Source organism: Mesoplodon bidens, assembly GCF_964165515.1.
Source record: "Mesoplodon bidens genome assembly, chromosome: 9".
In the NCBI taxonomy this organism is placed as follows: domain Eukaryota; kingdom Metazoa; phylum Chordata; class Mammalia; order Artiodactyla; family Ziphiidae; genus Mesoplodon; species Mesoplodon bidens.
The window spans coordinates 97,961,374-97,976,807 of record NC_138166.1 but is presented as its reverse complement, the minus strand read 5'-3'; the positions used below and the strand labels follow the sequence as shown (position 1 = coordinate 97,976,807).

Below are 15,434 nucleotides of genomic sequence, written 5' to 3'. Positions count from 1 at the left end.
GACTAAAAATCTTCCAACAAACAAAAGCCCAGGACCAGATGGCTTCACGGGTGAATTCTATCTAACATTTAGAATAGAGCTAACACCTATCCTTCTCAAACTCTTCCAAAATATAGCAGAGGGAGGAACACTCCAAAACTCATTCTATGAGGCCACCATCACCCTGATGCCAAAACCAGAGAAAGATGTCACAAAGAAAGAAAGCTACAGGCCAATATCACTGATGAACATAGATGCAAAAATCCTCAACAAAATACTAGCAAACAGAATCCAACAGCACATTAAAAGGATCATACACCAAGAACAAGTGGGGTTTATCCCAGGAATGCAAGGATTCTTTAATATATGCAAATCAATGTGATACACCATATTAACAAATTGAAGGAGAAAAACCATATGATCATCTCAATAGATGCAGAAAAAGCTTTGGACAAAATTCAACACCCATTTATGATAAAAACCCTCCAGAAAGTAGGCACAGAGGAAACTTACCTCAACGTAATAAAGGCCATATATGACAGACCCACAGCCAACATCGTCCTCAATGGTGAAGAACTGAAACCATTTCCACTAAGATCAGGAACAAGACAAGGTTGCCCACTCTCACCACTGTTATTCAACATTGTTTTGGAAGTTTTAGCCACAGCAATCAGAGAAGAAAGAGAAATAAAAGGAATCCAAATCAGAAAGGAAGAAGTAACGTTGTCACTGTTTGCAGATGACATGATACTAAACATAGAGAATCCTAAAGATGCTACTAGAAAACTACTAGAGCTAATCAATGAATTCGGTAAAGTAGCAGGATACAAAATTAATGCACAGAAATCTCTTGCATTCTCACACACTAATGATGAAAAATATGAAAGAGAAATTAAGGACACACTCCCACTTACCACTGCAACAAAAAGAATAAAATACCTAGGAATAAACCTACCTAAGGAGAAAAAAGACCTATATGAAGAAAACTATAAGACAGTGATGAAAGAAATTAAAGATGATACCAACAGATGGAGAGATATATCATGTTTCTGGATTGGAAGAATCAACATTGTGAAAATGACTCTACTACCCAAAGCAATCTACAGATTCAATGCAATCCCTATCAAATGACCACTGGCATTTTTCAAGAACTACAACAAAAAATTTCACAATTTGTATGGAAACAAAAAATACCCTGAATAACCAAAGCAATCTTGAGAAAGAAAAGCGGAGTTGGAGGAATCAGGATCCCTGACTTCAGACTATACTACAAAGCTACAGTAATCAAGACAGTATGGTACTGGCACAAAAACAGACATATAGATGATCAATGGAACAGGATAGAAAGCCCAGAGATAAACCCACGCACATATGGTCACCTTATCTATGATAAAGGAGGCAAGAACATACAAGGGAGAACAGACAGCCTCTTCAATAAGTGGTGCTGGGAAAACTGGACAGCTACATGTAAAAGAATGAATTTAGAACACTCTCTAACACCATACACAAAATAAACTCAAAATGGATTAAAGACCTAAATGTAAGGCTGGACACTATCAAACTCTTAGAGGAAAACATAGGCAGAACACTCTATGACATAAATCACAGCAAGATCCTTTTTGACCCACCTTCTAGAGAAATGGAAATAAAAACAAAAATAAACAAATGGGACCTAGTGAAACTTAAAAGCTTTTGCACAGCAAAGGAAACCATAAACAAGACGAAAAGACAACACTCAGAATAGGAGAAAGTGTTTGCAAATGAAGCAACTGACAAAGGACTAATCTCCAATATTTACAAGCAGCTCATGCAGCTCAATATCAAAAAAACAAACAACCCAACCCAAAAATGGGCAGAAGACCTAAATAGACATTTCTCCAAAGATACACAGATTGCCAATAAACACATGAAAGGATGCTCAACATCACTAATCACTAATCAAAACTACAATGACGTATCACCTCACACCAGTCAGAATGGCCATCATCAAAAAATCTACAAACAGTAAAAGATGGAAAGGGTGTGGAGAAAAGCGAACCCTCTTGCACTGTTGGTGGGAATGTAAATTGATACAGCCACTATGGATAACAGTATGGAAGTTCCATAAAAAACTAAAAATAGAACTACCACATGACCCAGCAATCCCACTATTGGGCATATGCCCTGAGAAAACCACAATTCAAAATGAGTCACGTACCACAATGTTCATTGCAGCTCTGTTTACAATAGCCAGGACATGGAAGCAACGTAACTGTCCATCGACAGATGAATGGATAAAGAAGTTGTGGCACATATATACAATAGAATATTACCAGCCATAAAAAGAAATGAAATTGAGTTATTTGCAGTGAGGTCGATGGACCTAGAGTTTGTCATACAGAATGAAGTAAGTCAGAAAGAGAAAAATACCATATGCTAACACATATACATGGAATCTAAAAAAAACAAACAAAAAAATGGTTATGAAGAACCTAGGGGCAGGACGGTAATAAAGACGCAGACCTACTAGAGAATGGACTTGAGGACACGGGGAGGGGGAAGGGTAAGCTGGGACAAAGTGAGAGAATTGCATGGACATATATACACTACCAAATGTAAGAAAAATCGATAGCTAGTGGGAAGCAGCCACATAGCACAGGGAGATCAGCTGGGTGCTTTGTGACCACCTAGCGGGGTGGGATAGGGAGGGTGGGAAGGAGATGCAAGAGGGAAGAGATATGGGGACATATGTATATGTATAGCTGATTCACTTTGTTATAAAGTAGAAACTAACACACTATTGTAAAGCAATTATACTCCAATAAAGATGTTTAAAGAAAAAAAAGACTTTATGGCCTCCAAAGCGAAAGTATTTACTATCTGACCTTTTACAGAAAAAGTTTTCCAACCTCTGGTTTAGTATAATAAATATTCCATGTATCCATGAAGAAGAAAGATTAATGATCAATTATGGTAACAGGTAACATACAAATAATGAATACGACCTGAAGAATTGAGGGCATATAGATGAAGAGGGTTAAGGACACTGTAGAGAAAGGAAAGCTTAGGCAAAATCATGGAGACTACAAAGGGGATGAAATTTCCTGGAGATGGTTGTTGCTGCACTCCACATGTGCCCATATTGCCAGACTGACTATGATGATGAACTATCCATTTTTATCTCCAACTGTAATAATAGTTATTACACATTCCATCTTCCAAAGAGACAGCTTGCTTGTTTTTCTAGAACATCTGTCTCAATATTCTGCAGACATTAAATATAAGGAAATCAAGCAAATCCCCAGAGAAAGAATTTTTTATAGTAGTAGTAGTAGTAGTAGAGAGAGAGAATGCTAACATTTGAAATAATTTAGTATTGTATTTTTCCATACTAGGATGTCTTCCAAAACTACAGCCACACAGTTATGGAAAACATTCGGCCTCCAGTGTACTTCCATTCCAGGGAATCTTGGATGAAAACTAGAGGAGCAGATGGGCCTTGAGTTTTATTTTCATACAATTTCAGTCAGTCTTCAGAATAGGTGTAAGAATTCTGTACGAATTCAAGCTGGAACAGAGGAAATGATTGGCGAAGAGAGATGAAATGGCTGTTGCCTTTCACCTACGAGAGTGTGGCCAAGAGAGATCTCTATTGGCAAGCCGTATGGGCAGGAATTTGCAAGGTCAAATGACTTCAGAACAGATGTAATTGACATCAGAGTATCATTCAATTGTATCTGTGATTGAAAAATAATGTTGGAAAATTTTCATAACACATCTTTAAAAAGTATAGCACTTAAATACATGTTTTATATCACACATTTGGAAATACAAGCCGGATACCCAGGAAACAATTAAGACTAGCAAAGGACTCCAAAACCAAACAGTGGTATCAGGATGGAAATTCTAGCAATATCTTCGATTTGTATTTAGGAAAAAAAACAAACCAACTGGAAAAGGCATATTCTCAGGGGAATACATAACTCAATGGTCTCCTTACATCCTGTGCATTCAATTCCTAACTTTTGAAGCTAGAGCTACATTCCTCTTTCTGACTCAGGTTTTATGACCCTTCCTCTCCATTGTCAGGGAAAATTTCAGAGGCCACACCTCTCCCTAAACTCTTCTGTTTCCAATCAATAGCCTCCTGCCTTGCTCCTTATGGCCAAAACTATCTTCAAATCCAAGTTAAATGTCTGTGCTAATTCCCTAGCAGCATCTCACTTCCTGCAGAGATGGTCTCTCTTCCCCTGATGCTCATTTCAGTGTCTGGAGTCTCGATGCTCCAGGACCGTATTGTGCTTCCTGCTCCTGGATTTCCTGATGCTTTGTCTGCTCACCCAGGTGCCCAAACATAGCCAACTGCTGTCCTCACCAGCTGAGAATGCAACTACCTGTGTACCCACCTACTGATGACGATGCTATCCTCTGTACCATCTCCCTGACTTCCTAGACAAAGCATGCTTTTCGTTACTTTGCTTCAAAGACAGTGGAAAATCCTTTGGACAAATAAGGTGGTATTTCTTGTCTAGCCTAGTGGAGAGTTTCAGGATTTGAATGAAAAGGAGACTGAAGTCATGACTCAGGTGCTTCCTGAGTCATCACTGAGGTTAATATGGCCCCTTAAATTCTTCCCAAATTATAAGAAGCATCAGTTTCCACACTCTGACCAAGAGAAGACTTGTATGGGATCTAGTACTTCTTTATTTTAGAGACTTTATTCTCAAGATTATGATTCCTTGTGTGTGTGTTTTTTTAAATTTTCCTCTCAATAAAGAGGAGAGAACAAGGAAGGAAGGGAGGGAGGAAGGGAGAGAAGGAAGGAAGGAGGGAAGGAAGGAAGGAAGAAAGGAAGGAGGGAAGGAGAGAGGGAGGGAGGGAGGGAGGGAAGGAGAGAGGGAGGGATGGAGGGAGGGAGGGAAGGAAGGAAGGGAGGAAGAGAGGGAGGGAGGAGGGAAGGGAGGGAGGGAGGAGGGAAGGAAGGAAGGAAGGGAGGGAGGGAGGGAGGAGGGAAGGGAGGAAGGGAGGGAGGGAGGAGGGAAGGAAGGGAGGGAGGAGGGAAGGAAGGAAGGGAAGAAGGAAGGGAAGGAGGAGGGAAGGGAAGAAGGAAGGGAGGGAGGAGTGAAGGGAAGAAGGAAGGAAGGCAGGAAGGGAGGGAGGGAGGGAAGGAGGGAGGGAGGGAGGGAGGGAGGGAGGGAAGGAAGGAAGGAGGGAAGGATGGAGAGAGGGAGGGAGGGAAGGAGAGAGGGAGGGAGGGAGGGAGGGAAGGAAGGAAGGAGGGAAGGATGGAGAGAGGGAGGGAGGGAAGGAGAGAGGGAGGGAGGGAGGGAGGGAAGGAAGGAAGGAGGGAAGGATGGAGAGATGGAGAGAGGGAGGGAGGGAGGGAGGGAAGGAAGGAAGGAGGGAAGGATGGAGGGAGGGAGAGAGGGAGGGAGGGAGGGAGGGAAGGAGGGAAGGAAGGAAGGAGGGAAGACAGCACTAACAATTACTTCACAATGTTTCTTTACAGCTGTGGCAGATCCATTATTTTTACTCCCTATAAACTTGGGCTGCTGCTTACAGAAGTATTTTGTTTTGATGCACTTAGAAACACGGTGCTTTGTCTTCTTTCCTTGACACGCATTACTTGAATAGGCTCTGTATTTTTCACCTCAGGACTTTGCTAACTTTAGCATTCTATTAAAAAATCCAAACAAACTGAGCTCATTCCACATGTCATCTGTGGAAATCCCATACCCCAATTACTTCTCTCTGTGGAAAGGGTGTAATCCTATCTGGAAGCCAAATGTCTTTAAATTTAATAATAATTTACAGATGTATTTTGAAATATAAGTATTGTATTATTCCTTGAATGTATGGCAAGTACAGGAAGTATAAATAAGACTTTCTCTTCCAGTAGTTTTTAATAATTTTTTTCAAGTTCAGTTATTTTAATTTAACCTGGTCTAATAAATATTTTCTTGGGATAGTTGTGACTTTCAAAGGTAGTATTAGGCTGAGATTTTCCCAATATTAGCACATGGAAGAAAGAACATGCTCTTCACAATAAAAAAATCAAGATTTTATTCCGAAGGGCCAGAATTTGGATGACTAGCTTCTGTCTTATCCAGAGTCTCCTCAGTTTTTCCATTACTTCAAATGTCTAGTTTTGGGTCAGTTTTTCTACGATTTTTTACATCATAGCAATAGAAAGTAAATGGTTAAAAAAAAACGTGTTATAGGAGCATGTTAGAAAAATGTTTGCTCCTCCTTAGGGCAAAACCACCAAGGACTCCAACTCTTCTCCTAGTTTATATATCTTCACTTCCATCATATTTTCCTCCCACTCTTCTGATTCATACCTTGCTTTGTGTACCTTCTCCAATTTCCCTGGCCTATTCTGTGTCACTAGAAATAAGATCCATTTTTTTCCTGATCCTATAAAATGTCATACAATACAGAGATAGGAATGACTCTCATAATCCATAGAAGTAACCACTGTTACAAGTCTTCACACACACACACACACACACACACACACACATTACATTTAATATAACATATATGTTTAAATAAGCGAGAACCAGATTTACCATCTGGTCTTTAGCATACTTTGACCTATCACAGAAATTCCCATACAAATATTGCCTTCTGTTTTAAAATAAAAATAAATATTGTTTTTGTGTATTTAACTTTATATAGGGACCTTTATTATTTATATCTGCATCTGCATAGCAGGGTTAAATTCCTGCACAGAAAATGCAAGAATATTAGCTCATTGGTAAAACAGATTATGTAGTTAAGCTGAGAATTAATTGTCCTTTCATACAATGTATGGAAGAATGGCTTTAGTTTCCTTTACCTACTCCACAAAGAACTTAGCGGTCATGAAGAGAAGTACAATCAGTTTGCCATCAAATGCTAATTTAGGGAAAAGTTAAAGATAATGAATTTAGAACTAAATCAACTGAGTGGACATATTTTACCTGATATGCAATGAAAATCATTAAGTGAAAAAAGGAAACTTATATCTCCCCCTTTTTCTTCTCATTGAATCTTTCCTGTTTACTAGTCAATAGAGGTGACTCTATTTACTTTTTTGTTCATTTTCTATTCAATGGAACACAGCCCAATGTGCTACAAATGCATTGCAGTAGCCATGCATTAAATGAGGCATTTGTCCCTCTTCCATCTCAGTAGCATAAACAGTAGAAACCATTAAACCAAAATCAGCAAATAAAGAAATAGTAATAGCAATCATTTATTGAGTACTTATGTGGCAGGCAATATAGTAAATATTCCAAGAGAATTCTCTCAGTGAGTTACTTTAGTAAGCCTTTGACATAGGTATCATTATCATTTTACAGATGAGGAAGCTTGAGACCTCACAGCTAAAGAATAATAGAACCAGGACAAAAACCAAGTTGTGCCTGATTACAAGACCTATGTTTTTGAGGTCTACATTTCAAGGTCACAGCATCTCCAGATTCACTTTGGATAAAATTTGTATATGTTGCATTGGATTTATTCCTAGGTGTGCAGATCTCCTAATAATATTGAAGTAGTCAGATTTTTCTTACCACTTCCCATTTTGATCCCAGGGATTTACTTGAAGTGATACCCTATACCATGATATTGCAGCAATTTCAATATCTTCTGTCCACAGCAGGCCCATACCTTTCAACTAAAAGGAAGAGTCTCCTGAAGTTTTACATAGGTGTTCTCAGAGAAAACCATACAGAATCAGCCACTCAATTGATATGCCTACATCCAATGAGTACGACATTTAGCAAAGTACATCAGATTTATTCCATTTATTCATGTAATAAATATGTATTGGGTAGTTATTTCCTGAGTCAAACTTTATCCCTTTAAAATCCATTTTCTTCACAGTCGCCAGATGGATCTTTTAAAAATGGGGATCAGATTATTCCTGGCCATTGCTCCTGATGGCTTCCCCTCGCATTGAGTATGAAATCCCAACTCCACCAAAGCCTGCAATGGTCTGGCCCTGAGTGATCCCTGGTTTTATTTTATTTCACTCTTCTCCTCTGGGTCACTAAGCTCTTAATTTCACTCTTCTTTCTCTTTTTCAGACACACAAAGCACACTCCCTCTCATGGCCCTTTCCCCCTTCCCTGCCTCTGGGCTAGAATTCCTTTCATCAGGTCTAAAGAGGGCTGGCTTCTCTCCAGGCTGCCCCCAACTCAAATACCATCCTCTCTTTCTCTGGCCAGTGTCTAAATTTACCAACTCAATTTTCACCTTCATAGGCCCCAAACATTACTTGCTATTCAATGGATTGCACTGTTTTATTTTGTTCACAGCACCAATCACAATCTAAAATTACCTTGACTGTTTATTATTTAAAAATCTGTTTATTCCTTGTTGACTGGGTAGTAAGGACAGTGGGAACGGGGCATGTGCCTGTCCTGTTGAGCCTGTATTCCCAGGGCCTAAGAACCTGGCATGCAGCACGAATGCCATAAAAGGCTGTTGCATCAATGAATTACTGACAATGATAGGTAATAAATCCATCTAAATGTGAGCAAGGCACAACAGTTCCTAGTTTTGGCTGTTGAGATGTATTCACTTTATCTATCTAATGGACATTTTTGCATTTTTCCATTTTAAAAACTGCTTGTGCAGAGAGAGTTGACTTTATCCCATGATGTTACATGTAGATCTTCCTGGCTGTATCCCACGTGAGAGAGAGCATCTATCTCTCTGATCTTTACCACCTTAAAATGACCTATCATTTGAACCCTTGGATTATATTGAGGGTTCTTCTATATCATCAGTACATGCCTTTAGAACTTTTAAAATATCTTGGCTCCAGCAAACGAATTTTATAAGAGTTGAAGTTACTGACTTTTCTGAGCGAGCTCTTTTGCAGCTTTTCTTTGTTTTCAAAAGAACATAAGAATTTGGTACTTCGAATATAACACTTTCATCCTGTATGATTGACAATCTACTGTGATAAGTATTTGTTTATACTTTGATCACCCTGCTATGTGGTGATTCTTCTAGAAGGAAGGGGACTTCATTATGTTCTCAAAATATGGAAAATAGAACATATAGTAGGGATCTTCATATACTTTGGAAAATATTGAACACAATCAGTACAGTAGCATCTGATAACGAATAGATTCAATGCCATTATCTAAAAAAGTCAGATCAACTTTCTTCCATTCTGCCTTTTTTTAGTCCAATAGCTATATTAGAAAAAATTTAAGGTAGTATAACTAGAAAATCAGTCACGTTGCAAGAATCATGGTTATGAATCAAATAGGAAATTGTCTTGTCTGCATGTACCAAGGGCGAATTACTCAAGACTTGTAGTTCAGATTTTGCTGGACATTTAACAGCTGCAGCATGTTTCTGACATATGGTTTAACAGATTAATCAGTTTCAAATTATCTACCGAACTGTTAATACTAGAAAAAAATAGATTTGTGAGGCTCTAAAAAAAAAAGTTTTTGTCTCCTCTAAGTCGATCTTCTAATTTCAGATAAATAAATCCTATCACAAAAAATAATATCAACTTTTACCCTTTGTGTAATATAGACAAGGTTGTGAAATTTAATTAATATTACTTCATGAAAAAAAGGAAATGGTATTCAAAAATAGCATCAACTATTTGCCCTGGAGCCAGGCAGAGGTTTTAATCTCTAAAATAATGGTGAACAGTGCCCTTTCTTTTTTTTTTTTTAGCTTAACTTCTAGTCTCGTAAGGAGGCGGAGCTACCTAGCACTTTTAATAAAGCAATAATTTGAAGAGTGCCAAGGTCAACTGCAGTATGCCTAAATGAACTTGAGGACTCTTCTAGTTGTCAAGGGCAATCTTCCTATGGATGAGGTTATTTTGGATTGCAATTTGTTGGTTCACTGGTAAACGTCTCAGTTTTTGACCCTCTAGTTTCATTTACTGGTTAATTCAAAGACAGTATTCACAAATAAGATGCAATGTACTTATTGACAACCAAGTCTATTTCCTAGTCTACTTAACCCACTTCCACTTTTAAATAATTAACTAAAGAGCTATAGATAAACATCCTCTGGTGTTCCTGACTCAAGTCACGTCAGATTTGATCATGCACTTGATTGGTACAAAGTGGACAGTGGACCATTAGACAGTCAATAAAGTGAAGCTGTTGAAGAATGTTTAATTAATTGACAAATATTTACAGTATGTGAAGATAAAGAAAAATGGGCCATGAAACAGTGCTTATACTATACTCCCTATTTTATCAAGTGTATATTTATAGACCAAAAAATGGCTGAAAGAATACGTAAACCAAAATGTTAACCATAATGTCACATTTATGATGATAACTGCGACTTTTATTTTCCTGTTTCCTACTTTTTTTGAAATGTTCTTCAAATAACATGTATTGATTTTATAATAAGATATGAAAAATAACTAGTATTAAGGATAACTGCTCAGTGATTATGAATTTAAGATGATATGCATTCATTTATTCACTCAACAATTATTTATTAAGTGCCCACAGCAGGTATGCAGCCGGGAACGACACAGAGTTTTCTATTATAATAAATAACACATTTAAAAAATACACAGTGTATCAGATGGTGATAATTACTATGGGGGAAAATAGAGCAGGGAAGGAACTTGAGGGTACCTACCGGGGGGTTGTGGGGGGTGAGTGAATGTCCTTTCAATGAGGCATCTGAGAAGCCCTCATTGATAAGATCATTTTGGGGCACAGATTTCTTGGAAAAGAGGGAACAAGCCATCAGGTTTCCTAATATCTGTGGAATGGTGGTTTCAGGGCGAGAAATAAAAGCGAGAAAGAGCAGGAGCAGGATGGACACGAAGGCCAGTGTGGAAGGAGCAAAAGCATGGGGTAAACAAAAAGGGAACAGATCAGGCAGACGATGGGGAGCGAGGGAGAGGCGGGGCTTATAGTCCTTGGAGGGGATTGGAAGGAGTTGGGCTTTAGCAACCTTCAAAGGTCTTAAGTCCTTAGAGCAGGAAATGTGATATTTTACCAAATTTAATATAAAGGAAGTGAAAGTTTAATGTAAATAGTTTAATGTAGTATTTTTAACATCTTTATGGGAGTATAATTGCTTTACAATGGTGTGTTAGTTTCTGCTTTATAACAAAGTGAATCAGCTATACACATACATATATCCCCATATCTCCTCCCTCTTGCGTCTCCCTCCCTCCCACCCTCCCTATCCCACCCCTCTAGGTGGTCACAAAGCACCCAGCTGATCTCCCTTTGCTACGCAGCTGCTTCCCACTAGCTATCGATTTTACATTTGGTAGTGTGTATAAATCCTAATGTTTTTTTTTTCTGCAAATATTTTTCAAGGTATTATTGCAAACCAAAGTTGGTTTATCACACACAAAAAAAGGTGTGTGGTGGGGGAGGGAAAGAATTGTACATTATTATAACCATATTAATTACAGTACATTAAAATGGTGGTTTATATTACAAATAAGCCTGTAAGTTTAAATATACTAGTGTTATAACCCAATGTACTGACTTCCTTTATACAATACATATAATTATCAGGAATGCAAAAAAGAAACAAAAAAAACAAAAACATAAATAATGCCCATTTTACAGGTGATATTTTAAACAATGAAAACACCAGGCTCTGATTGACTCCTGGGGCATTGGTCCATCAAAACCTTTTCTAAAAATGGAAATATTTGTAGCAGCAATGCTTCTTTAAGCATCTGGATACAAGTCATTGCAAGGCCATTTCCGATAAATTTTAGTTATTAACTAAATCTTACAAAAAAAACCCAGCCTACACATAAATTTATCTTCCAAATCTGGAAGAAACAAACAATGTCCCACGTTGTAGTGTCCTACAAGTGTCACACTGATGCTTATAACTGAGTCCTTCTGTGAGCAAGCATACCACACTCATACGGCCGATCACACAGGAAGTCCACAAGGAAAAACAGAACGGAAACACTGGACAACAGGAAGAACTTGGGAGCTAACACGATCTCATCAGAAAAGGCACGTTTCATAAGGTTCCTTATCACGGCCCAGACAGACCTTCAGAAGCTCCTTCTCAGAACAGCGTCCTCCTTCGAATGAGACCACTGCACCTGCCTGGGGCGGCCCTCTACTGCTCATTTCAGAGATAGCACCACATTGGAAGGAAGAATAAGGAAAACCTCACGAGCTCACTGAGGAGGATGTGCTCTTCGAAAAGCTTCCAGCAAACAGTGCGCAATAAGATTTGGCAAACTTCCAGGGATGTGCAGATTCTCTTTTAAGATGTCCTGTCAGCTGGCAGCTCTGCCAAAAGGCTAACTAAAACATTTCAAAACGCCCGTAAAATGCTTCGCAACCAACCCTAAGACCATTCAGAGGAAGGAGCCCACGGGAGGTGCGTAGGAAAAGCTCAGGAAGGCTTTGGCCGCTTCCATGACGCTGGCTGGGGGGAGGATAATGCCGGGCGACCGACCGATGGAGTTGGGGACGGGCTCTTCGGTAAACTCGGGATCAAAGTGCCGCAGGTCGCTGGGTCCACTCACATTTGGGTTAAAAGGGGGAGTAGGGACTTCCCTGCTGGCGCAGTGGTTGAGAGTCCGCCTGCCGATGCAGGGGATGCAGGATCGTGCCCCGGTCCGGGAAGATCCCACATGCCGCAGAGCAGCTGGGCCCGTGAGCCATGGCCGCTGAGCCTGCGCATCCGGAGCCTGTGCTCCGCAACGGGAGAGGCCACAACAGAGAGAGGCCTGCGTACAGAAAAAAAAAAGGGGGGGGGGGAGTGATCGTCATATTAATGAGATCATCCCAGTTAATTAGGGAGAAGAAGGTGTGATTCTTAATCTCCATAAAGTCATCCTTGGCACCAAGCCTCTTTGTCCTGTCCTTCTGCAGGAGGCCCTCCAGGACGTGTCTTGCAGAATTTGTAATATTTGGCTTCAGCTGGAGGGGTTTGTTCAGAATGTTGTCGTACATCTCAGCTGTGTTTCGGCTATAAAAGGGAGGCAGGCCATACAGCATCTCATATAAGACGGCCCCCAGACACCACCGGTCCACGGTCCTATCATAAGGCTGCTTACGAAGCACCTCAGGTGCAAGGTACTCGGGTGTGCTGCAGAAGGTGGACGTCGTGCCATTGTGTTCAGCGTTCTCCTTGCAGAGTCCAAAGTCAGTAAGGACAATGTGTCCCTGTGAATCCAGCAAAATATTCTCTGGCTTTAAGTCTCTATAAACGATGGTAACCCAAGGCACTGGCTACTTCAGCAGCATAGAACCGAGCCCGTGGTTCCAGGAAGCATCACTCTCTCTGGAGATGGTAGAACAACTCTCCACCGTTAATGTAGCCTAGGACAAAGTACAGTGTGTCAGCCGTCTGGAAAGAGAAGTGGAGGCCCACCAGGAAAGGGTGTTTCACGTTCTTCAGGAGAACATTCCGCTCTGACATAATATGCTTTTCCTCCTTCTTTTTCAGGATCGCTTTCTTGGTGGAGAAGGGTTGGCATTCATGAGCTCAGGCTCCTGAGGTTGGGAGCTTTTCAAAATGGACTGAACTTCAGGGTGTTGGCATGCATAGGAGTTATTGGCAATCTTCTGAATAAAGTTGTTCAGGCCCATCCTTCTCTGTTTCATGAAAGCAATGAGAACTGCTACCATGCCCCTCACCCTGGAGTAAGTGAGGGTGCCCCTAGCAGCCTCGGTTTTCACCATCATCACCACACAGACGGAGCACGCGGAGGTGTCAGACACGGGAGACCAGCTCAGCCAACACTCTGTGTTTTTTGTAAGACCGATTTTTACAGCAGTTTGATATTTACAGCAAAATTGTGAGGGCGGCACAGAGATTTCCCATACACCGGCATTCCAACACGATTATCAACACCACTCACAAGAATGTTACATTTGTTACCAATGATGAACCTACATCAACACATTATAATCTCCCCAAATCCGTAGCTTATTTTAGGATTCACTCTTCATGTCATACATTTAATGGGGGCTTGAACAAATGATGATGACATCCATTCATGACTGTAGTGTCACAGAATAATTTCACTGCCCTAAAAATACCCTTTGCTGTATCTGTTCATCTCCCCAAACTCCGATTTTTTTTTTTACTGTCTCTATCGTTTTGCCTTTTCCAGAATGTCATATAGTTGGAATCACAGGGCATGTAGCCTTTTCAGATTGGCTTCTTTCACTTGGTAGTATGTGTTTAACTCTCCTCCATGTCTTTTCATGGCTTAATAGCTCATTTCTTTTTAGTGCTAAAGAATATTTCATTGTCTGGATGTATCACAGTTTCTTTATCCATATACCTACTGGAGGATATCTTGATTGTTTACAAGTTTGAGCAATATGAAAAAGCTGTTATAAACATCCAAGCACAGGTTTTTGTCAGGGGTAAGGACAGTTTGATGTTTTAATATTTAACGAAAACATGGGAGGATAAGAAAAAACTCATTAGATAGAAAATGAAAGAGAAGAACATTCCAGGCAATGGAATCAGTATCACAAAAAGGCATAAGTATAGGAATGCCTACTGTCTTTAAGGAGGAATGAGACACAAGCTAACAGAATCGTAAACAAAACAAAATAAAACAAAACAAAAAACCTAAACAACTTATGCAGCTGCCTGACATACTCTTTTCCCAATTTTCTCTTGGATAACTTATCACATCTTAAATGACAGGAGAAGAGACCTTCTCCAACTCTACCATACGTTAAGCTACATTTAGTCTGTCTCCATTCTTTCTCAGAGAACCTACTTCCTTTCCTTTGTAGCAACTATGATGAATAGGACTCATGTGCTCATCTGTGCATTTCCTTTTTTTTTTTTTTTTACGGTACGTGGGCCTCTGACTGTTGTGGCCTCTCCCGTTGCGGAGCACAGGCTCCGGACACGCAGGCTCATCAGCCATGGCTCACGGGCCCAGCCGCTCCGTGGCATGTGGGATCCTCCCAGACCGGGGCACGAACCCGTGTCCCCTGCATCGGCAGACGGACTCTCAACCACTGCGCCACCAGGGAAGCACTAAATCTAGGTATCTTTTATCCAAGACTTCACAGGCTAGTGAATTTCATGCTATAAATGTGAGTTATATTCTGTGGGCCTTGAGAAACCACTGAAATGTTTTGCTTAATAGGGTAGTGATACGATCCAATCATATCTATATTTTAAAAGAAAGAAAACTTTGGCAGCGGGGTGAAGGAGACTTGGAGGTATGTTCTGGAAACAATCAGAATATTACACTGTAAATTAGAAGTTGCATGAAGATGAACAGAAGCCAGTGGCAGTGGGCTTCTATGAGGGGAAAGATGGAAAAGATATTTTGGAAGGTGACTGAAGTTGGTGTTACAGGATGTGCAAAGTAATAGAGAAAAGAGAGGCAAAAATTACTGAGATTTCTTATGTGCATGACAGTAGTGTGAGTCTTTGGTCAAGTAAAGACTATAAAATATGCTGTTGGATTCATTTGCCTGAACTGTTTATTAAAACAAGAAGTTGAGTCATTT

At 40.0% G+C, this 15,434-nt stretch overlaps 1 protein-coding gene and 1 pseudogene across 2 annotated transcripts in view; both read right to left on the bottom strand.

Annotated features, from left to right (window-relative positions):
- Window positions 1-12,062, bottom strand: part of CNTNAP2 (contactin associated protein 2) — a gene marked incomplete at both ends in the record, with an annotated part of 1,080,529 nt that extends 1,068,467 nt beyond the window's left edge. Inside the window, 2 exons of the mRNA XM_081243680.1 lie at window positions 10,581-10,923; window positions 11,982-12,062. Of these exons, the coding sequence (XP_081099806.1) occupies window positions 10,581-10,923; window positions 11,982-12,062 (424 nt within the window). The remainder of the gene's footprint in view (window positions 1-10,580; window positions 10,924-11,981) is intronic.
- Window positions 12,063-12,295: 233 nt separating this feature from the next.
- On the bottom strand, window positions 12,296-13,735 carry LOC308622331 (serine/threonine-protein kinase Sgk1-like; annotated as a pseudogene). Its single transcript has 2 exons — window positions 12,694-13,735; window positions 12,296-12,497 (listed from the first exon to the last, which is right to left on the bottom strand). The product of its transcript is annotated as a serine/threonine-protein kinase Sgk1-like (transcript).
- Between the last annotated feature and the right edge of the window lie 1,699 nt (window positions 13,736-15,434).